This window comes from Rhinoderma darwinii, chromosome 12 (assembly GCF_050947455.1).
Source record: "Rhinoderma darwinii isolate aRhiDar2 chromosome 12, aRhiDar2.hap1, whole genome shotgun sequence".
Taxonomy (NCBI): Eukaryota; Metazoa; Chordata; class Amphibia; order Anura; family Rhinodermatidae; genus Rhinoderma; species Rhinoderma darwinii.
The window spans coordinates 14,405,894-14,430,821 of NC_134698.1; the positions used below are offsets into that span (position 1 = coordinate 14,405,894).

At 48.3% G+C, this 24,928-nt stretch overlaps 1 protein-coding gene across 4 annotated transcripts in view; it reads left to right on the top strand.

Annotated features, from left to right (window-relative positions):
* The first annotated feature begins 1,068 nt into the window (after positions 1-1,068).
* Positions 1,069-24,928, top strand: part of LOC142665041 (uncharacterized) — a 31,016-nt gene continuing 7,156 nt past the window's right edge. Inside the window, exons 1-5 of one of the 4 annotated variants that reach the window (XM_075844577.1) lie at positions 15,550-15,639; positions 17,823-17,911; positions 18,982-19,630; positions 22,337-22,414; positions 22,508-23,644. In XM_075844577.1, the coding sequence (XP_075700692.1) occupies positions 19,159-19,630; positions 22,337-22,414; positions 22,508-23,022 (1,065 nt within the window). In that variant the 5' untranslated portion in view covers positions 15,550-15,639; positions 17,823-17,911; positions 18,982-19,158 and the 3' untranslated portion in view covers positions 23,023-23,644. Of the gene's footprint in view, positions 1,412-15,540; positions 15,640-17,822; positions 17,912-18,981; positions 19,631-22,336; positions 22,415-22,507; positions 23,645-24,928 lie in introns of those variants that run through there. The other 3 variants (XM_075844578.1, XM_075844579.1, XM_075844576.1) reach the window with 3 other exon arrangements.

Genomic DNA, 24,928 nt, shown 5'->3' on the forward strand with positions numbered 1-24,928 from the left:
TTCAAACCGTTTAACCCCTTAATGACCGGGCCATTTTGCACGTTAATGACCAAGGATTATTTTTGTTTTTTTCACGGTCACATTCCAAGAGTCGTAACTTTTTTTTTATTCCGTCGACATAGCCGTATAAGGGCTTGTTTTTTGCGGGACGAGTTTTATTTTGTAATTCCACCATTTTTAGATGCTTTTAATATATTGATTAACTTTTATTAACTTTATTTTAGGAGAGAATTGAAAATAAGCAGCTATTCCAGCATTGATTTTCACGTTAGAAATTTACGCCGTTTACTATGCAGCGTAAATAACATGTTAACTTTATTCTATGGCTCGGCACGGTTACGGGGATACCAAATATGTAAAGGTTTTATATGTTTTCCTACGTTTGCACAATAAAAACCCTTTTAGAAAAAAATTACTTGTTTTTGCATCGCCGCATTCCAAGAGCCGTAACGGTTTTATTTTTCCGTCTATGTGGCCGTACGTGGGCTTGATTTTTGCGGGACAATGTGTAGTTTTCATTAGTACTATTTTGGGGTACATAGGACTTAGATTAATTTTTAATGGTGGGAATGGGAGAAAAGAGCGAATTTTGCCGTTGTTTTTTTGGACGCCGTTCATCCAGCGGTTTAATTAATGTGTTAATTTTATTGTTCAAGTGGTTACGATCGCGGGGCTACCATATATGTGTATGTGTGATTTGTTTTGACACTTTTACTTTCAAAAAACAACTTTTTGGGCAAAAAAAATAGTTTTATTTGATTTTCACTGTAATTTTTTTTTTGTTTTTTCACCAACTTTATTTAACGGATTGACATTTTTTTTTTAGTCCCACCATGGGACTTCACTATGCGATGTGCCGATCGCATATATAATGCTTTGGTATACTTCTTGTTATTATTGCCTGTCAGTATAAAACAGAGGGAGCTCCCTCCCTCTGTCAAACACATTAGATGCCGCTGTCACTATTGACAGCGGCATTTAATGGGTTAAATTGCCGGAATCGGAGCACGCTTCGATTACGGCAGTTGCAGCAGGAGCCAGGCTGTGTATAACAGCCGTGCTCCTGCCGCTGATCGCGTGGGTACACTGGCAGTACCCGCGCCATCACAGGACGGATATATCCCTCCTCCTGCGCGAACTAGCAGCTGCAGAGCACTGATATATCCGCCCTTCGGCGTTAAGAGGTTAAAAACGCAGATATCCAGTGATTTCAGCTTGTGCTATCAGTAATAGAATGAGAGCACCAAAATGAAGACTGAGATTGCAGAAGTTAGTAGAGCTGGGTGTAGTAGGCGGAGCAAGTGCACTGCTGCATGCACATTGCATGCTGGGACTAGAGCAGTGCATGCAGGGAGGAGAAACACAGGAAGAGAAGAGGAATGAACTTACTGAGCAAAACAAACCTCTCAAGGTAAACAATAGGGAGTCGTGTTACTAAAACCATTTATTATCAAGAAAAAGCTAGTCAGAGTGCACTAATATATTAATAGAGGAACATTGCATTGATTTAAAAAAAAAAAAAAAGGATTGGAAAACCCCTTTAAGCAAAACAGTACCCTCGTAGTGCCATCGAGCCACACTTTGCCCACTTAACCGCTTCCCAACATCTGCCATATAGGCATGGAGGGAACGTATGGAGCTGGCTCATGGGCTAAGCCCGCGCCACAAGTTGCGTGTCGGCTGTAGGTAACAGCCGACGCTTCACTGCAACAAGTAAAATCCCGCTCGTATAACCGCTTAAATGCCGTGGTCAATAGGAACTGCGGCATCTAAGCCAGAGGCAGGGCTTAATAGGAACCCGTTAAAAATCAAGATATACTTCAATACATTAGTATTGCGGTATATCATGCAAGCGATCCAACAATCCCTGGTTCAAGTCCCCTAGGGAGACTAATAAAAAAAAAAAAGTTAAATACTTAAATAAAAGGGGTTTTTGTTTTTTTTTTTAATAAAAAAAAATGCTAATATTAAAACTTAAAAAAAACAATTTTGCCACTAGATCCATGTAAAATATATCGGTTTTTTTTTAGTGGAGTCGACTGCGCTATTGATTCCGTCGGGAAAACCGGAAACCTGCCGTAATGGTGACGAACGTAAACCATTAGCGATGTTTCCGTCACCATTGAGATCAATGGTGACTGAAACGGAAGCTGTGCTGTCACTTTCACTTTCCGTTGCGGGGTTCACCCGACGGAAACCCCTCGACGGAACCCCGGAACGGAAATGAACGGTGATGTGAACAGGCCCTTAGTCTGTCTGGTGGCGCCCAATAGATCCGGCCTTTTTCATTTCATTGGATTAATAAGTTCAAATAGATCATACATTACACTTGCTATAACTTTACACAGTGCAAAGATGATGTATAATGAGTAGATGATGTCCATTATTTTGTATATATATATATATATATATATATATATATATATATATATATAAAAAATGTAAGTACTCAAGTGAATACAACTCATCCCGCAAAAAATATGCCCTCATGTCGTCGAAAAAATAAAAAAGTTATGGCTTTTGGAAGGTGGAAAGGAAAATATGAAATTGAATAAATGAAAAATGGTTAAGCTCTCGCCATATTAATCAATGTGTGCCCTGTTGAAAATTTCTCAGGGTATACCTGGGAAATACAGACATATTGGGGAAGATTTACAAAACTGGTGCTAAGGAAAAATGGAGTAGTTGCCCATAGCAACCTATCAAATTGCTTCTTTCATTTTCAAAAGGGCCTTTGACAAAAGAGAGCTTGAATCTGATTGGTTACTATAGGCACTACCACCTTGTACATGACAGGGAACTGGAATTCCACCACTCACAGTCCATTGCTATAGAACGCATTTAGAACTGTTAGAACTCATAAAGTTTTGCTTGAAGAGACAAAAAAAAAAGTTCATGGGGCGCAGAGGTCTACAAGGATTCTGGGGGATGTAGTTTTGTAACTATCTCCTTACTCAGCTCGTCCGCACAGAAGAACTTCAAGTCCCACAATTCAACAGAAGTCGCTCCGTTTAACACATCCGCCAATCAGGTTAGAGAAATGGAATAGATCCTTTGTCCGGCGAAATAGACCCCGCGCATGCGCAAATGAAACCGGAGCAGGTAAGCGCAGGAGCTGGAAGATGACAGTGTATGCAGGATGGGTGTGTTATTAGGGGGGTGTCTCTTCCGAGAGATTCCTTGAGGTTAGAGATCCGGTGTGGAGGATCAGCCATTGGGCATTAGAACGGTGTGATGGTGTAGTACTACAAGTCCCAAGCTGCTGTATGTTTGTATACATGGCAGTGTCTGGTGCGGGTATATACATCGTCATCGCTTCTAGTCACTCTGATCACGTGGGGTGTTATTATTGTCACGTGGCAGTTCTAGATACTTTTTGTCTGTAAAGTTGGCTACATAGGTCACATGACGTTATTGACAGTCGTCCAGTTTTCTGGTATTGTTGGCTATAAGAATAGCGCAATCTTCCACGCTGTTCCTGCCGTCAGTAATACCGGAGACCTGACGTGCCCGTTGCGTGCCGGAGACCTGACGTGCCCGTTGCGTGCCGGAGACCTGACGTGCCCGTTGCGTTTGGTCTGTCAGGATCCGTAAGCATCTATTCAAAAACGTCTCCAGAAAAGCTCGGCAGTAAGGCTCTGTTCACATCTGCGTCACGGCTTCTGTTTGTGGTAAAAGCCGCGATTCCGTGTCTGGTCCGTTATACGATGGATACCGCCTGACTTATAATGGGGTCTGTTGGGTTCCATCGTGGTTGCTGTTTTTCAACGGATAGAATCGCACCACATGCGACGCCTTTCTTCCAGTCAAATCTGATTCAATTTGCGACACCAGCTCTGAACAGCGTCTCAAATGTGAACAGAGCCATAACAGACCCTCCAACATTTGGTATTCAGGACTAGGTACATTCCCCCTCCTTTCCCCAGAGCCACATTACATTTTTCACAACCTTTTTTAATTACCCAAATGTTCCAGAGAGTAAGACACAGAAGCCCCATAACAGTGTCTGACAGCCTCAGATGCCCCCATAACAGTGTCAGCCTCACATGCCCCCATAACAGTGTCAGCCTGAGATGCCCCCATAACACTGTCAGCCTCACATGCCCCCATAACAGTGTCAGCCTGAGATGCCCCCATAACAGTGTCAGCCTGAGATGCCCCCATAACAGTGTCAGCCTCAGATGCCCCCATAACAGTGTGAGCCTCACATGCCCCCATAACAGTGTCAGCCTGAGATGCCCCCATAACACTGTCAGCCTCACATGCCCCATAACAGTGTCAGCCTCAGATGCCCCCATAACAGTGTCAGCCTCAGATGCCCCCATAACAGTGTCAGCCTCAGATGCCCCCATAACAGTGTCAGCCTCAGATGCCCCCATAACAGTGTCAGCCTCAGATGCCCCCATAACAGTGTCAGCCTCAGATGCCCCCATAACAGTGTCAGCCTCAGATGCCCCCATAGCACTGTCAGCCTCAGATGCCCCCATAACAGTGTCAGCCTCAGATGCCCCCATAGCACTGTCAGCCTCAGATGCCCCCATAACACTGTCAGCCTCAGATGCCCCCATAGCACTGTCAGCCTGAGATGCCCCCATAACACTGTCAGCCTCACATGCCCCATAACAGTGTCAGCCTCAGATGCTCCCATAACAGTGTCAGCCTCAGATGCCCCCATAACACTGTCAGCCTCAGATGCCCCCATAACACTGTCAGCCTCAGATGCCCCCATAACACTGTCAGCCTCAGATGCCCCCATAACACTGTCAGCCTCAGATGCCCCCATAACACTGTCAGCCTCAGATGCCCCCATAACACTGTCAGCCTCAGATGCCCCCATAACACTGTCAGCCTCAGATGCCCCCATAACACTGTCAGCCTCAGATGCCCCCATAACACTGTCAGCCTCAGATGCCCCCATAACACTGTCAGCCTCAGATGCCCCCATAACACTGTCAGCCTCAGATGCCCCCATAACACTGTCAGCCTCAGATGCCCCCATAACACTGTCAGCCTCAGATGCCCCCATAACACTGTCAGCCTCAGATGCCCCCATAACACTGTCAGCCTCAGATGCCCCCATAACACTGTCAGCCTCAGATGCCCCCATAACACTGTCAGCCTCAGATGCCCCCATAACACTGTCAGCCTCAGATGCCCCCATAACACTGTCAGCCTCAGATGCCCCCATAACACTGTCAGCCTCAGATGCCCCCATAACACTGTCAGCCTCAGATGCCCCCATAACACTGTCAGCCTCAGATGCCCCCATAACACTGTCAGCCTCAGATGCCCCCATAACACTGTCAGCCTCAGATGCCCCCATAACACTGTCAGCCTCAGATGCCCCCATAACACTGTCAGCCTCAGATGCCCCCATAACACTGTCAGCCTCAGATGCCCCCATAACACTGTCAGCCTCAGATGCCCCCATAACACTGTCAGCCTCAGATGCCCCCATAACACTGTCAGCCTCAGATGCCCCCATAACACTGTCAGCCTCAGATGCCCCCATAACACTGTCAGCCTCAGATGCCCCCATAACACTGTCAGCCTCAGATGCCCCCATAACACTGTCAGCCTCAGATGCCCCCATAACACTGTCAGCCTCAGATGCCCCCATAACACTGTCAGCCTCAGATGCCCCCATAACACTGTCAGCCTCAGATGCCCCCATAACACTGTCAGCCTCAGATGCCCCCATAACACTGTCAGCCTCAGATGCCCCCATAACACTGTCAGCCTCAGATGCCCCCATAACACTGTCAGCCTCAGATGCCCCCATAACACTGTCAGCCTCAGATGCCCCCATAACACTGTCAGCCTCAGATGCCCCCATAACACTGTCAGCCTCAGATGCCCCCATAACACTGTCAGCCTCAGATGCCCCCATAACACTGTCAGCCTCAGATGCCCCCATAACACTGTCAGCCTCAGATGCCCCCATAACACTGTCAGCCTCAGATGCCCCCATAACACTGTCAGCCTCAGATGCCCCCATAACACTGTCAGCCTCAGATGCCCCCGTAACACTGTCAGCCTCAGATGCCCCCGTAACACTGTCAGCCTCAGATGCCCCCGTAACACTGTCAGCCTCAGATGCCCCCGTAACACTGTCAGCCTCAGATGCCCCCGTAACACTGTCAGCCTCAGATGCCCCCGTAACACTGTCAGCCTCAGATGCCCCCGTAACACTGTCAGCCTCAGATGCCCCCGTAACACGGTCAGCCTCAGATGCCCCCGTAACACGGTCAGCCTCAGATGCCCCCGTAACACGGTCAGCCTCAGATGCCCCCGTAACACGGTCAGCCTCAGATGCCCCCGTAACACGGTCAGCCTCAGATGCCCCCGTAACACGGTCAGCCTCAGATGCCCCCGTAACACTGTCAGCCTCAGATGCCCCCGTAACACTGTCAGCCTCAGATGCCCCCGTAACACTGTCAGCCTCAGATGCCCCCGTAACACTGTCAGCCTCAGATGCCCCCGTAACACTGTCAGCCTCAGATGCCCCCGTAACACTGTCAGCCTCAGATGCCCCCGTAACACTGTCAGCCTCAGATGCCCCCGTAACACTGTCAGCCTCAGATGCCCCCGTAACACTGTCAGCCTCAGATGCCCCCGTAACACTGTCAGCCTCAGATGCCCCCGTAACACTGTCAGCCTCAGATGCCCCCGTAACACTGTCAGCCTCAGATGCCCCCGTAACACTGTCAGCCTCAGATGCCCCCGTAACACTGTCAGCCTCAGATGCCCCCGTAACACTGTCAGCCTCAGATGCCCCCGTAACACTGTCAGCCTCAGATGCCCCCGTAACACTGTCAGCCTCAGATGCCCCCGTAACACTGTCAGCCTCAGATGCCCCCGTAACACTGTCAGCCTCAGATGCCCCCGTAACACTGTCAGCCTCAGATGCCCCCGTAACACTGTCAGCCTCAGATGCCCCCGTAACACTGTCAGCCTCAGATGCCCCCGTAACACTGTCAGCCTCAGATGCCCCCGTAACACTGTCAGCCTCAGATGCCCCCGTAACACTGTCAGCCTCAGATGCCCCCGTAACACTGTCAGCCTCAGATGCCCCCGTAACACTGTCAGCCTCAGATGCCCCCGTAACACTGTCAGCCTCAGATGCCCCCGTAACACTGTCAGCCTCAGATGCCCCCGTAACACTGTCAGCCTCAGATGCCCCCGTAACACTGTCAGCCTCAGATGCCCCCGTAACACTGTCAGCCTCAGATGCCCCCGTAACACTGTCAGCCTCAGATGCCCCCGTAACACTGTCAGCCTCAGATGCCCCCGTAACACTGTCAGCCTCAGATGCCCCCGTAACACTGTCAGCCTCAGATGCCCCCGTAACACTGTCAGCCTCAGATGCCCCCGTAACACTGTCAGCCTCAGATGCCCCCGTAACACTGTCAGCCTCAGATGCCCCCGTAACACTGTCAGCCTCAGATGCCCCCGTAACACTGTCAGCCTCAGATGCCCCCGTAACACTGTCAGCCTCAGATGCCCCCGTAACACTGTCAGCCTCAGATGCCCCCGTAACACTGTCAGCCTCAGATGCCCCCGTAACACTGTCAGCCTCAGATGCCCCCGTAACACTGTCAGCCTCAGATGCCCCCGTAACACTGTCAGCCTCAGATGCCCCCGTAACACTGTCAGCCTCAGATGCCCCCGTAACACTGTCAGCCTCAGATGCCCCCGTAACACTGTCAGCCTCAGATGCCCCCGTAACACTGTCAGCCTCAGATGCCCCCGTAACACTGTCAGCCTCAGATGCCCCCGTAACACTGTCAGCCTCAGATGCCCCCGTAACACTGTCAGCCTCAGATGCCCCCGTAACACTGTCAGCCTCAGATGCCCCCGTAACACTGTCAGCCTCAGATGCCCCCGTAACACTGTCAGCCTCAGATGCCCCCGTAACACTGTCAGCCTCAGATGCCCCCGTAACACTGTCAGCCTCAGATGCCCCCGTAACACTGTCAGCCTCAGATGCCCCCGTAACACTGTCAGCCTCAGATGCCCCCGTAACACTGTCAGCCTCAGATGCCCCCGTAACACTGTCAGCCTCAGATGCCCCCGTAACACTGTCAGCCTCAGATGCCCCCGTAACACTGTCAGCCTCAGATGCCCCCGTAACACTGTCAGCCTCAGATGCCCCCGTAACACTGTCAGCCTCAGATGCCCCCGTAACACTGTCAGCCTCAGATGCCCCCGTAACACTGTCAGCCTCAGATGCCCCCGTAACACTGTCAGCCTCAGATGCCCCCGTAACACTGTCAGCCTCAGATGCCCCCGTAACACTGTCAGCCTCAGATGCCCCCGTAACACTGTCAGCCTCAGATGCCCCCGTAACACTGTCAGCCTCAGATGCCCCCGTAACACTGTCAGCCTCAGATGCCCCCGTAACACTGTCAGCCTCAGATGCCCCCGTAACACTGTCAGCCTCAGATGCCCCCGTAACACTGTCAGCCTCAGATGCCCCCGTAACACTGTCAGCCTCAGATGCCCCCGTAACACTGTCAGCCTCAGATGCCCCCGTAACACTGTCAGCCTCAGATGCCCCCGTAACACTGTCAGCCTCAGATGCCCCCGTAACACTGTCAGCCTCAGATGCCCCCGTAACACTGTCAGCCTCAGATGCCCCCGTAACACTGTCAGCCTCAGATGCCCCCGTAACACTGTCAGCCTCAGATGCCCCCGTAACACTGTCAGCCTCAGATGCCCCCGTAACACTGTCAGCCTCAGATGCCCCCGTAACACTGTCAGCCTCAGATGCCCCCGTAACACTGTCAGCCTCAGATGCCCCCGTAACACTGTCAGCCTCAGATGCCCCCGTAACACTGTCAGCCTCAGATGCCCCCGTAACACTGTCAGCCTCAGATGCCCCCGTAACACTGTCAGCCTCAGATGCCCCCGTAACACTGTCAGCCTCAGATGCCCCCGTAACACTGTCAGCCTCAGATGCCCCCGTAACACTGTCAGCCTCAGATGCCCCCGTAACACTGTCAGCCTCAGATGCCCCCGTAACACTGTCAGCCTCAGATGCCCCCGTAACACTGTCAGCCTCAGATGCCCCCGTAACACTGTCAGCCTCAGATGCCCCCGTAACACTGTCAGCCTCAGATGCCCCCGTAACACTGTCAGCCTCAGATGCCCCCGTAACACTGTCAGCCTCAGATGCCCCCGTAACACTGTCAGCCTCAGATGCCCCCGTAACACTGTCAGCCTCAGATGCCCCCGTAACACTGTCAGCCTCAGATGCCCCCGTAACACTGTCAGCCTCAGATGCCCCCGTAACACTGTCAGCCTCAGATGCCCCCGTAACACTGTCAGCCTCAGATGCCCCCGTAACACTGTCAGCCTCAGATGCCCCCGTAACACTGTCAGCCTCAGATGCCCCCGTAACACTGTCAGCCTCAGATGCCCCCGTAACACTGTCAGCCTCAGATGCCCCCGTAACACTGTCAGCCTCAGATGCCCCCGTAACACTGTGTCAGCCTCAGATGCCCCCGTAACACTGTGTCAGCCTCAGATGCCCCCGTAACACTGTGTCAGCCTCAGATGCCCCCGTAACACTGTGTCAGCCTCAGATGCCCCCGTAACACTGTGTCAGCCTCAGATGCCCCCGTAACACTGTGTCAGCCTCAGATGCCCCCGTAACACTGTGTCAGCCTCAGATGCCCCCGTAACACTGTGTCAGCCTCAGATGCCCCCGTAACACTGTGTCAGCCTCAGATGCCCCCGTAACACTGTGTCAGCCTCAGATGCCCCCGTAACACTGTGTCAGCCTCAGATGCCCCCGTAACACTGTGTCAGCCTCAGATGCCCCCGTAACACTGTGTCAGCCTCAGATGCCCCCGTAACACTGTGTCAGCCTCAGATGCCCCCGTAACACTGTGTCAGCCTCAGATGCCCCCGTAACACTGTGTCAGCCTCAGATGCCCCCGTAACACTGTGTCAGCCTCAGATGCCCCCGTAACACTGTGTCAGCCTCAGATGCCCCCGTAACACTGTGTCAGCCTCAGATGCCCCCGTAACACTGTGTCAGCCTCAGATGCCCCCGTAACACTGTGTCAGCCTCAGATGCCCCCGTAACACTGTGTCAGCCTCAGATGCCCCCGTAACACTGTGTCAGCCTCAGATGCCCCCGTAACACTGTGTCAGCCTCAGATGCCCCCGTAACACTGTGTCAGCCTCAGATGCCCCCGTAACACTGTGTCAGCCTCAGATGCCCCCGTAACACTGTGTCAGCCTCAGATGCCCCCGTAACACTGTGTCAGCCTCAGATGCCCCCGTAACACTGTGTCAGCCTCAGATGCCCCCGTAACACTGTGTCAGCCTCAGATGCCCCCGTAACACTGTGTCAGCCTCAGATGCCCCCGTAACACTGTGTCAGCCTCAGATGCCCCCGTAACACTGTGTCAGCCTCAGATGCCCCCGTAACACTGTGTCAGCCTCAGATGCCCCCGTAACACTGTGTCAGCCTCAGATGCCCCCGTAACACTGTGTCAGCCTCAGATGCCCCCGTAACACTGTGTCAGCCTCAGATGCCCCCGTAACACTGTGTCAGCCTCAGATGCCCCCGTAACACTGTGTCAGCCTCAGATGCCCCCGTAACACTGTGTCAGCCTCAGATGCCCCCGTAACACTGTGTCAGCCTCAGATGCCCCCGTAACACTGTGTCAGCCTCAGATGCCCCCGTAGCACTGTGTCAGCCTCAGATGCCCCCGTAGCACTGTGTCAGCCTCAGATGCCCCCGTAGCACTGTGTCAGCCTCAGATGCCCCCGTAGCACTGTGTCAGCCTCAGATGCCCCCGTAGCACTGTGTCAGCCTCAGATGCCCCCGTGACACTGTCAGCCTCAGATGCCCCCGTGACACTGTCAGCCTCAGATGCCCCCGTGACACTGTCAGCCTCAGATGCCCCCGTGACACTGTCAGCCTCAGATGCCCCCGTGACACTGTCAGCCTCAGATGCCCCCGTGACACTGTCAGCCTCAGATGCCCCCGTGACACTGTCAGCCTCAGATGCCCCCGTGACACTGTCAGCCTGAAGATGCCCCCGTGACACTGTCAGCCTGAAGATGCCCCCGTGACACTGTCAGCCTGAAGATGCCCCCGTGACACTGTCAGCCTGAAGATGCCCCCGTGACACTGTCAGCCTGAAGATGCCCCCGTGACACTGTCAGCCTGAAGATGCCCCCGTGACACTGTCAGCCTGAAGATGCCCCCGTGACACTGTCAGCCTGAAGATGCCCCCGTGACACTGTCAGCCTGAAGATGCCCCCGTGACACTGTCAGCCTGAAGATGCCCCCGTGACACTGTCAGCCTGAAGATGCCCCCGTGACACTGTCAGCCTGAAGATGCCCCCGTGACACTGTCAGCCTGAAGATGCCCCCGTGACACTGTCAGCCTGAAGATGCCCCCGTGACACTGTCAGCCTGAAGATGCCCCCGTGACACTGTCAGCCTGAAGATGCCCCCGTGACACTGTCAGCCTGAAGATGCCCCCGTGACACTGTCAGCCTGAAGATGCCCCCGTGACACTGTCAGCCTCAGATGCCCCCGTGACACTGTCAGCCTCAGATGCCCCCGTGACACTGTCAGCCTCAGATGCCCCCGTGACACTGTCAGCCTCAGATGCCCCCGTGACACTGTCAGCCTCAGATGCCCCCGTGACACTGTCAGCCTCAGATGCCCCCGTGACACTGTCAGCCTCAGATGCCCCCGTGACACTGTCAGCCTCAGATGCCCCCGTGACACTGTCAGCCTCACATGCCCCCGTGACACTGTCAGCCTCACATGCCCCCGTGACACTGTCAGCCTCACATGCCCCCGTGACACTGTCAGCCTCACATGCCCCCGTGACACTGTCAGCCTCACATGCCCCCGTGACACTGTCAGCCTCACATGCCCCCGTGACACTGTCAGCCTCACATGCCCCCGTGACACTGTCAGCCTCACATGCCCCCGTGACACTGTCAGCCTCACATGCCCCCGTGACACTGTCAGCCTCACATGCCCCCGTGACACTGTCAGCCTCACATGCCCCCGTGACAGTGTCAGCCTCACATGCCCCCGTGACAGTGTCAGCCTCACATGCCCCCGTAACAGTGTCAGCCTCACATGCCCCCGTAACAGTGTCAGCCTCACATGCCCCCGTAACAGTGTCAGCCTCACATGCCCCCGTAACAGTGTCAGCCTCACATGCCCCCGTAACAGTGTCAGCCTCACATGCCCCCGTAACAGTGTCAGCCTCACATGCCCCCGTAACAGTGTCAGCCTCACATGCCCCCGTAACAGTGTCAGCCTCACATGCCCCCGTAACAGTGTCAGCCTCACATGCCCCCGTAACAGTGTCAGCCTCACATGCCCCCGTAACAGTGTCAGCCTCACATGCCCCCGTAACAGTGTCAGCCTCACATGCCCCCGTAACAGTGTCAGCCTCACATGCCCCCGTAACAGTGTCAGCCTCACATGCCCCCGTAACAGTGTCAGCCTCACATGCCCCCGTAACAGTGTCAGCCGCACATGCCCCCGTAACAGTGTCAGCCTCACATGCCCCCGTAACAGTGTCAGCCTCACATGCCCCCGTAACACTGTCAGCCTCACATGCCCCCGTAACACTGTCAGCCTCACATGCCCCCGTAACACTGTCAGCCTCACATGCCCCCGTAACACTGTCAGCCTCAGATGCCCCCGTAACACTGTCAGCCTCACATGCCCCCGTAACACTGTCAGCCTCACATGCCCCCGTAACACTGTCAGCCTCACATGCCCCCGTAACACTGTCAGCCTCACATGCCCCCGTAACACTGTCAGCCTCACATGCCCCCGTAACACTGTCAGCCTCACATGCCCCCGTAACACTGTCAGCCTCACATGCCCCCGTAACACTGTCAGCCTCACATGCCCCCGTAACACTGTCAGCCTCACATGCCCCCGTAACACTGTCAGCCTCACATGCCCCCGTAACACTGTCAGCCTCACATGCCCCCTTAACACTGTCAGCCTCACATGCCCCCGTAACACTGTCAGCCTCACATGCCCCCGTAACACTGTCAGCCTCACATGCCCCCGTAACAGTGTCAGCCTCACATGCCCCCGTAACAGTGTCAGCCTCAGATGCCCCCGTAACAGTGTCAGCCTCAGATGCCCCAGTAACACTGTCAGCCTCAGATGCCCCATAACACTGTCAGCCTCAGATGCCCCATAACACTGTCAGCCTCAGATGCCCCATAACACTGTCAGCCTCAGATGCCCCATAACACTGTCAGCCTCAGATGCCCCATAACACTGTCAGCCTCAGATGCCCCATAACACTGTCAGCCTCAGATACGGCAATAACAGTTTGATGTAAATAAAGCGTATCATTGTGTGGTGAAAGGTTCTGCTACATTTAGGCCACATTCAGACTCGCCTTATTTCCGGCATTACGTTTTTCCAATCGCTCCCCCGACCTTAGAGGTGAAACCACAATGGGACGTATTAGACGCAGATCTGATGACCTGAACTAACTGCATAGTAGAGACCTGTCAGCTGTTCGTACGTGGGGTTATTAGACTGTTATTAGATGGGTTATTAGAAAGTTATTATATGGGTTATTATATGGGTTATTAGACCTGTTATTAGACCTGTTATTAGACCTGTTATTAGACCTGTTATTAGACCTGTTATTAGACGGGTCATTACACTGTTATTAGATGGGTCATTACACTGTTATTAGATGGGTCATTACACTGTTATTAGATGGGTCATTACACTGTTATTAGATGGGTCATTACACTGTTATTAGACGGGTCATTAGACTGTTATTAGATGGGTCATTACACTGTTATTAGATGGGTCATTAGACCTGTTATTAGACGGGTCATTAGACCTGTTATTAGACGGGTCATTAGACCTGTTATTAGACCTGTTATTAGACCTGTTATTAGACGGGTTATTAGACGGGTTATTAGACGGGTTATTAGACCTGTTATTAGACAGGTTATTACACGGTTATTAGATGGGTGGTTAGACTGTTATTAGACGGGTCATTACACTGTTATTAGACGGGTCATTAGACCTGTTATTAGACGGGTCATTAGACCTGTTATTAGACGGGTCATTAGACCTGTTATTAGACAGGTTATTACACGGTTATTAGATGGGTGGTTAGACTGTTATTAGACGGGTCATTACACTGTTATTAGATGGGTTATTAGACCTGTTGTTAGACCTGTTATTAGACGGGTCATTAGACCTGTTATTAGACCTGTTATTAGACTGTTATTAGACGGGTTATTACACTGTTATTAGACGGGTCATTAGACCTGTTATTAGACCTGTTATTAGACCTGTTATTAGATGGGTTATTAGACCTGTTATTAGACCTGTTATTAGACCTGTTATTAGATGGTTTATTAATCTGTTATTAGACGGGTTATTAGACTGCGGTTGGACTGGGATTTGCGTCAGTAATAAGGTGTGTTTTATTGCGCTCATGTGATTCGGTCCTGACTTGGGTTTTTTATTGTGATACTATTAAGGGGGCCTGTATGTTTCTGCACCAGCTCTCCTGTCATGCCATGCACAAGCCGCAGTCATCAGTAGTCAGCAGCAACTTACACATTTATAAACACCTGTAACAATACTTACACTGAACACAAGATGGCGATATATTACATTCAATTCATAAGCATAAATAATGCTGTCCTCTCCTTGAGCAGCAGATGGCAGCAACTTTACATTGTGACCTAAAACTGGAGTCACATTGCCATTTATTTCATTACCAGAATCGACAATTATCACCTAACCACAGGATAAGGGATAATTGTCTGATCGCTGGGGACCACTGATCACGAGAACGGCCAGATCCTCCTCAGTGCACCCCTGCAGTGAGGAGGAGCTAGAATGGAGCGGTCGGCGCAGGCGCGTCTATGTGAACGATGGAGACAACCAAGCGCTATACTCAACTGTTTCTGTCATTCCCATAGATATGAATGCTCGACCGCCACTCAAATCAGTGTCCTCCTCATAGTGGTCGAGCAGTGAGGAGGAACCGGATTCCGGACCCTCATTCTCACGATCGGTGGGGTCCCAGCAATCAGACAAATCTCATGAATCCTGTGGAAAGTTGGTAATTGTCGATTCTGGTACAACCCCTTCAAAGGGCTTGTCCAATCAGGAAATCATAGTTGGCAGGGGGGTGGGGCTGCTCAGTTTGGGACCCCCACCTCTACCAAGCAGCATCTCCTGCTCTGGCGGACTCATCTGAATGGCCGCCATGTAATACTACATTTCACAGTCGCTGCGGGGGAAATGCCTGGCTATCCCCGGTTTCCTTGGCAAAATCAACGGTGTGCTGGGGGTCTCCCATATTAAAGGGGTGATCTATGTTGAGACAACCCCTTTAATAGATGAGTTATCACTCTCAACATTTGACACAAAAAGTTGGGCGCACTCTTCACCCGGGTCCTGGGATGTGTCCGGCTCTCATTGATGTGTGAACATTTTGAAGACCATGTGACAGATTTATAGATTTCTCCCGCTGTGTTACATAGATCTAATCATGGACCAGGAGGCGACACCCACGAGCGACACGGACGACAAACCAAGCACAAGTGTAAGAGGGGGCGGTCCAGACTCTGAACCCATCACAAGTGAGTAACCGGCACCGGTGCTAGTATTGTATGTGACGCTATAAGAGAAATCAGTCCTGTAGACAGGTGACCAATATGGCCGATTGAGTGTTACCATATTCATCAGATACGCAGCCAAATGTGTAGAAAGTATATCCATTCATGATCAGGCCACACGTGGCTGGCAGCAGGAAGGTCCTCATTCAGCATATTAAAAGTGTCTTAAAGGGGCCCTCCCCATATATTGGTGGCAGCGGCTCCACATCTACAACATAAAAATTACAAATGTCTACATATATTTAATTTCTACTATTTTTACTGACACCTTTTTATAAAACCCAGAAAACCCCTATAATTAATGAGTAACAAAACTTTTGACATGTCAGAAGTTTAGATCGATGGGGGTCCGAGCACTGAGACCCCCACCGATCGCTAAAACGAAGCGTCAGAAGCGTTTCGGTGAGCGCTGGGCCGCTTCATAGATTACTCCGATCTTGGCCGTTTAACCGCTTAGATGCATCTAAGCCCTTAGAGAGAGAGGCAGGTCTGCCATCTTGGTCCTCCTATTAGGCCAGACGCAGGGCTTAATATTGGACGGCAAAAAGCACAATATACTGGAAAACATAAGTATTGCAGTGTATTGTGCAAGCGATCTGATCATCGCATATTCAAGTCCCCTAGAGGGACTAAAAAAACAATGTAAAAAATAAGCTAAAGTGTAGCTAAATGTTCAACAAACTTCTGACATGTCATAGTGACATGTCAGGAGTTTGTATTGGTCGGGGTCCGAGCACTGAGATCCCCACCAATCGCTAGAACGAAGCAGCTGAAGCGTATCCAGCTTTACACCTTTGCTTCAATTTGGTTAAAGGCTGAATTTCTCATGAAACAAATTCAACACAATATCGCGACATGCCAGCAAAACCTTTGAGAGGCTGCAACTCGCATCACAACCACAAGGTGGCCACACATTGAGACATATATCATAGACATCTTATGACAGTGTCGCGAAATAGATCTTAGTTTTTTTTTAAAGCTGGTGATCTCGTGCCACACATCTCAGGATATGTTGCGCTATGAGGAAAGATAAGGAAGGACACATCTGTATATAAATTCACCGGTCTTTAGAACATACTGGAGACTTTTTACGGCCACATAATTCTGATAGTTTAACATTGAGCACTGGTTTTGTTTGGTGAAGATTTTGTTTGTCAGGTTTGTATGGTAAAGCATAGGTTAGGGCCACTCGAGAACTTTTATCTTCCGTCGTGTAAAGCCTCCGCAGTAATTGGACCACCCTCCATAGCTTTATAGGTTACCTGTCTATAGTATTTTTTCTACAATATGTGTCACCTGTCCACAGGTGCAATGCATTGGCTTTGGATCTAGAAGAGATGTGAAAACTGTATAGAAATTGCATCCTTTAGCAAGACAAAGGTCATGGTGGAGCCTCGTTGGTTCTTGCCGAGGTTTCTAAAAAAAACTCCAGTTTTGAGGAACAGTTTTTCTTTATTTGTCTTGTGTTGGTTACACTTTCTTTGATGTTTTCTAGAGCTTGCTTAAAGCGTATCTAACTTTTCAGGTGACTTTTCAGAATAAGCTGTCACATGTGTACATGAGGAATAACACTATTTTTGGCCATTATATTACATGTATTCTGCATTATTTAGCAGTTTTCCCCTCTGCAATTTTCTCTGAGCTAATGGGCGGAGCCCAACTGCTATCATGTCTTCTATGCACAGCACATATAGAGATAGGAGGATCTTGCTATCCTATCACTATCTATCACATTTTTTATATATATATATATATATATATATATATATATATATATATATAATCTGCAGCAGCATGGAGGAGATTATACAGCAGTAGTGAGCAGTATAGCTGAGAATCCAGCACTACGGTGAGCTATAACACTTACCAGCAGCTGCTGCACGTCTGAGTCCTTCTCACACTGCTTCTGCTCTGCCTTCTCCTATCCATAGTCTTGTATAGGCAGTGTGTTTGTGTGTGTCTCTCTCTCTCCCTGCTCCCCCTCCCCTCTCCATAGACTTGTATGGGCAGCAGCATGTCTCTTTTTCTATTCCCTTATTCTGCTCCCCCTCCCCTCTCCATAGACTTCTATAGGCAGGCTGTGAAGAGACACACCTCCACTTCCTGCAGTCTATCTGTAACACGGGATGCATTTTGCTTGACAACAGGGGTTGAATAGCAGATTACAGAAAAGGAGACACCTAGTGGCAGTAATTTCACACAGAATTTGCATGGCTAGAACAACCTAAATTTAACCGTAAGTAAATTACAAAGTTGATGTAAATCAGGTATAATATTAGCATAAATTGTTTGATAAGTGTGTATTTAAAAATTGTGTTGTTCTCCAGAAAGTAGTGCATTGTGGGAGCTCACATGACAATTATGCAGTTAGAACTAACTGTTGAGCCAGGTCTGACAGCAAAATGAAGGTAAACTGTTGTCTGTTTCCAACGGCAACCAGCAGAATATCCTGTTAAAGTATAAATATACATAGCTGCAAATATTAGTAAATGAAAGTATTTGGAGATGACTTCATATTTTACATTTTTTAAAGGGGTTTTGTCACCACAAAAATTTATGGCATATCCACAGGGTATGCCATAAATGTCTGATATATGCGGGCCCACCACAGGGACCCGCACCTACCTTCCAAACAGTGGTCCCCCTTCCTGCCTGGTGAGGCGACGCTAGCTGCCGCATCTAGGCAGAGCATAGGCGCACAACAGGACGGGAATCCCATAGAAGTGAACGGGAGTTTGAGAAACTGCATAAGTCGCTGTGTTACACTGTTTCTGTAACTCCAATTTACTTCTATGGGACCTGTGGATGTGCCAGAAATGTTTGCGGCGACACAACCCCTTTTAACTGCTCTATACCTGGCCTCATATATCACAATTGTCTCAGAATAAATATGTTCTTTACAGCAAGGTCATTGATAGTGTTCTCGTCATGTTATTGGGGTACATGGCCAAAAAAATTGCATAGCAAATCCACAGCAATTGGTGGTAACCCATAGAGGGTGACGCACTGAGTTAACGCATTGCCACCTGGCGGTCTTAGATGCAACACATTGTTTATCTATGCTGCAATTATTTATATGTGTTTGTCCTATGATGGTCACATGTTTATACCATCTCTGTATCCTTTTGTTTGTCATTTTTATTTTATGCTCATTTTATGTTGGAAATTTTGGCATAATTTATATCGCAAAGATAATTTTCTCTGTAGATTAAATGGAATCTGCTGCTTTCTAATCCAAGGTCATTTAAACAACTGTAACCCGCAAATCGCCGGAGCCTGTGATATCTTTTTTTGTTCTTTTTCCAGCTTTGGGTTTTCAAGCGCTGCTTTAAAAACGCTTCTCATGCATCCGCACCCTCTAAAATTCATATTTCTGAAGAAAAGTTCAGGGAGCAGATTTACATTCAGTTTTTCCTTTGCTGTCTTTCATATACACACCTAGTATACGTGTATATATATATATATATATATATATAATTGAGAATGCAGAATACTGGAGAGGAGGTTGTTCCCGGCCAATCAGATGAGGCTTCTCATAAAGGACAGGGAGAGAATTGTTCCGGTCAGTCAGGAAGAGCCACTAGATTCTCCTATCAAGAAAACAGCGTCCTCATCTCAAAGGTGGTGGAGTATTATCATCAGATTATTGGCCAGCAGGCTGTCAAAGTCCCGAAATCAAGGAAGAAGGCGCTGTGGATTAGTATTACGGATGCCGTGAACGCCGTGGGCCCGCACGTGCGCAGTGTAGATGTCTGTAAGAAGAGATATCACGATATAAAGAGACACGTGAAAAAAAAATTGTCCGAGGCCAAAAAACATAAGAAGCTGAATGGTAGAGAACCGCCGGGGGACGTGGAACTCACTGACTACGAGGAGGAACTGAGGCAAATTCTGAGCACTGAAATGACAGACGGTGTCAAGATCAAGGGATACATAGACACTGGCCTTTCCTCAGGTAATACACCATTTTTTTTTTTCTGTTTAATGATTATCACACTTTTTTTGACAGGAATGAAGGCCTTTGATGTAGTTTCAAACCAATCATTCATTTTAAGGGGTAGTCTCATCATAGACAACCCCTAAAATACGAGAGCCGCCGCAGCGACAGCTTATTGGCACGGGTACGGCACCCTAGACCCCCAACAAACCGCTTATTTTTGCCGGGATAAAAGTCGGCCCGCTATAAATTCCCCCTTCTGCGGCCAAAATGTGGTAGCCATTCACATGAGTGGCCATCTATGTAATATATGGATAGCCCGAGTCTGCCATGACGTCCATAAACTTTATGAAACCCATAATCTCGTCACAAAATTACCCATTGAAAGGGATAATTAGGACGTTCACCAATACATGCTGATCTATAATGCTGGAAGTTATCATTAAGCATTGTGGGATTCGGTTTCATTGTGTAGGTCACACATTATAATAACTTATTGATTAAAACTATTGATACTTCTTGGATGCAGTACCTTGCCTTACCACATGGTGTGCTGTTACAGGAACATTATCCAGCAAAGTAGATAAACTACTCTCTTATAAGCATGTGTGGTGTCACTTTTATGTTTCGGTCCCTAAGTAGTACTGATACTCCAGTCCTAATAGAACTGGAAAGAGCATCCCAAGCTTTTTCTTCACATATACTATCAGGCTGAGGCGTAACTTTAGAGAAGACTTTGAGAGCTCCCCTGATGTCTCTTTCATTAAATACTTGTATTCCCCATGAAGTAACAATTCTGAAGCATCTTTTCTTAGAACTCTTCACTGCGTCATTCCTCTGTTATTCCTTCTGGAAATTTATGAATAATATAACAACTGGGTGTTACCATTCCCCTTGTCGTGCGGGCGTGTCTATACACAGTCCAGCATTGTCAGCTCTGATTGGACATCGTCATACTGTGTAGGGACACACCCCTAACTGGTAACACCCAGTTCTACATTTCTGAATACATTTCTAGGAGGAGTAACAGAGGAATGGTATAACATGGAGATCTAAGAAAAGATGCTTCAAGATTGTTATATTTTGGGGAATACAAGTATTTACTAAAACAGACATGTGAGGAGGGCAAACAGGTACTTGTTAAACTTCCTCAGGCACAAGTGCCAGGGTGCGACTGCTACGCCCCTGTCATCTGGGAATATTAGGATATCAAATCGTGAGGGAAATACAAGGTATTGGGTAAACACATAATCATCTGCCTAGTCGCGCGGACCGTCGACGCACTCCGTCAAAGTTGCCTTTTAAAGTGGTGGTCGTAGTACTTGTCACTTCCCTTGAGGCAAACCAAAAACCGTAGGTCCAAAAATCTGGCTAGGTCGGAGAATGTTAAATTCTATGCCAATATTTCACAATTATGGACCATGAAAAGGACATTGAGGGCCTTTTTCGTTTCTCCCTACTCATTTGTGTTTACACGTGTAGTGCGTTTTTTTTGTACGTATGCGTTCTATCGTATGTACAGTAGAGTCCAGATAGCATTTACGTTTGGTTAGGCTTCTATAAACCAAACTCATTGGTTTTCCAGTCCTAAGAAATTGATGGCCTATTCTCAGGATACGAGTGACGCGGTTCCTTCAAAACAGCTGATCGGCGAGGGTGCCGGGAGTCGGACCCCCACAGATCAGATAGTGATGGCCTATCCTGAGGATAGGCCATCAATTTCTTATGACTGGACAACCCGTTTAAGGCCCAATTTTATTTAACGCATTGTCTGAGTGTTGGGCCTTACATTGCAGATAAATGTCTTGTATAAGATTAGAAATAAGGGTCTGCGACTGTTTTTTTTCCAGAGACATTGCCAGTCAATGAAATAGGGCTGAGCTGCAATACCATATACAGCCTGTTGACAACGGTGGCGCTATTTTGTTAAAAAAAAAAAAAAGGAGGCTCTTTTATTTATTTTTTTCATATAAAACCCTTTAGTCCTCTCTTTTTTTTCTTCTACACCTGGCTGTCAATAAGAAGAGACTATGCATCTTTCTTTTCTAGGTTTAACATCTTATTCCCTAAAAATTCAACACATATCTGGATTTATAAAGTGGATTAAATATAAAAATCACTATTTCAACAATTCACATTATTCGGTTCTTTTATTTTAGGCTTTTATGATGATCAAAGTCCAGTTACGTAGATCATCGGGAGGTCCGGGTGTTACAGCAGCAATATGGCCGCTAAAATGTGCTTATATGATGGTCCTGTGAAAGCCGTGGACTCCTATAGCCCAAACTCCTTTTATTTTAAACTTGACAATGAGACCTCATTTTAGGAACTTGTTACCTGATTAAGTGTCATGTATACAATTCGTGCTCGGGTGAGCGCTGTGCCTCTTCGCTTCTGATCAGCTTTCCTTAGGCGCGGTGTACGGGCTCAGTAGAAAGTCTAGGAGTCCGTACACCGCTCTATTGGATTTCAGAGGAAAGCCGATCAGAAACGAAGCGGCACAGCGCTCAACCGAGGACTTCTGCCTCTTCGTTTTAGCGATCGGTGGGGATCGCAGTGCTCGGACCCCCACTGATCCAAACTTCTGTCTTGTCACTATGACATTTTAAAAGTTTGGTTACCCTTTAAGAATGGTCGGATTTAAAGGGATCTGTCCCTTTAATAGATGTCTATTCTGAAATACTCCGTTCACATGACTAAGTTGTTTCCTTTTCTTTCTTTCAGAAATGTTTCAGGACTTGATGGGCTTTGGGGCGTCTCCTGAGCACACAGCCGACAGTGACTTTGGCTCTACGTCTTCTGGTAACTCTATGTTAGTAAACCTACAGTAGATGCCTTCTTAAGAATTTCTTGTGCAAACCTCAATATTAAGTTCCATTTTCCTCCACTTCCTAGATGAGAACCAAGAAATCATCGTGACTAAAGTGGATCATCAAGATATTGACGCAATGTCGGCCGTAGAGAACTATCACCAGCCGGGAGGGTTACGGGATGATTCGGATTTGGACAATGTAGACTGTGAACCTTCGATTGATAAAATAATACAACCGGAAGAGTGTGCGCATTGTCAGGGGAAAGCATTGCAAGAGTTGGGCAGCAGTATACAACGCTTACATGCCGAGGTGGTGGCCATGAATCACATGTTGGACCTTCTAGCTACCAACCAAGAGAAAGCACGAGAAGAAACTGCCCGCCATCGAGAAGAGACCGTCCGGTATCGGGCTAATAAACTCAAACTTCTCATGGAAGCCAATGAAATTGCAGCCAAAAGGCTTTCCATGGAGACATCCCACCATCAACACATGACTCCTCAAACTGGGGAAGGAGAGCCAAGTAACTTGCGAAGAAGCACCTTGCGGACACGGGGAGGAGCTTCTGCTTCACACGCTCAGAAAGGAGGGAAATTATAAGGATTTTGCTCGGAGCGGCATAATGTTTTGTATTATATATTGGCTTCATTTTAGTATTACAACTTTTTTTTTTCCAATTGACTTGTTTTTTTTCCTCCTTTGACTGAATGACTATGTTAGTACTTTACCTTCAATGTGTTAATATAATACATATATGTTTTGTGGTAAATTTTTTAAACATAGAAATGTATTCATACGTGTGCTTCCTTCAGGACAACCCCTTTTCTAAAAAAAGATTTTGATCACCATGTGTCCAGCAGGTGGACAGGTAGACCGCCACACCTTGTAGTATTCATTTGAATGGGTGACTGTGTGACGCATAGTCGCGCCGAGTCCTCCAGAGCGGGAGCGGCTCGTTGTAGTGGCGTTCCGCTTTGGCTAACAGAGCGTCCCTCTATAACATCCATATGTAATAAAAGGGCATGTAAAAAGAGGTGGTCATGATGGGACTACCCATTATGGTTAATAGCATGTAGAGTATAAAGATTACCCCTAGCCCGATAGATTTGACTGAGAAGGTTGTTAATGGCAAGTCTACTCGGGCACGAGTTTTGCATGGATTTACCAACTTTATAAATGGATGAATTAAAAGGCATTAAATGAATGTCAATTTTTTTTAACATTTTTGGTGTACTCTGTATTTGATTTTACGTCAAACGGTCCATGCACTTTTTGTAACACAGTTTTAATTCAATGTATCCCACGTCCCTCACACATAATAATACTTACAATACAACATGTAAGATACACAAGTAATAGGAAGTCGTTCTATATTAAGAGATTTTACGGGACCTAAAGACTGATGGTCTATTTTTAGGATTGGCCGTCACTGTTTCATCTGAGGGGGTTTGACCTCCGCCAATCAGCAGTATAAAGGGGCCATGGCGCTCCAGCGTTCTCAGCGTCCCCTTCGTCGCTTATACCGGCACGGTAGCCCGTCCATACAGGAAGCTGTGCGTTGTACTGCAGTGCAGTCCCATTCACTTGAGAGGGACTGCGCTGCTGTACAAGGCGCAGCCACATTCGTATGTTTGAGGCCCTATGAAGAGGAAGTGGCACTTGCCGGAATGCCATGGCCCTTCATTCTGCTGGTCAGCTGGTGCCCACTGTCCTAAAAAAAAAGAACCATACCAACCCATGGGGTGCCCCATTGGGGCAGTGTTCAAAGTTGATAGTTTTTACCAGTATCAAGAGACTGGGTAACCATGAAACTTGGACATATTCAATTCTAATTTCAGTCACCACTGGTTTATGTGACATGCAATTTGCCAAGACAGGGCGTGGACTAGTGACAAGTGTCTAATGAGCAGTATGAACGATCAGTGAACCTGTAGAGCAGTCTTTAGTGCATCGCTACCAAGAACAATGGAGCATTCACTTGATACGGGTGAACAGTCACGGTAAACCTGAGGTAACACAAATAAATAGGATCTAGTAAATGGCATGTTTATAGAGTGTCCTACTGTTCACACAGCCCGTATGTATGGACGTGGCCAAGTTTTACAGCTCCTACCAGGAAAACGGGGAAAAAAAAGTATGATTGGAATTAAAGGATCAATAGCCCAAAAAAATCCAAATACTACTGAGCTGAAAGGTTGAAAAGAGCGAAGGCCAAAATCTACACGTTCAAAGGGATAGAGAGGCCGATTCTCCACTTTTGTATTACTCGTCCATTACGAAAAATATAAATGTGATGACCAATATGGTCATTATATATTTTCTTCTTATGAGGCCCCATGCACACGACCGTATTTTCATCTATCCTGTAATACTGTCAGGAAATACGGATCCGTATGTCATCCGTATTTTATCCGTATATATGTAAGGGTGTCCGTAAATACGGTCCATATTTGATTCGTAGACTTCTATGGATAGTCTGTGCCGTAATTACGGACAAAAAAAGGAC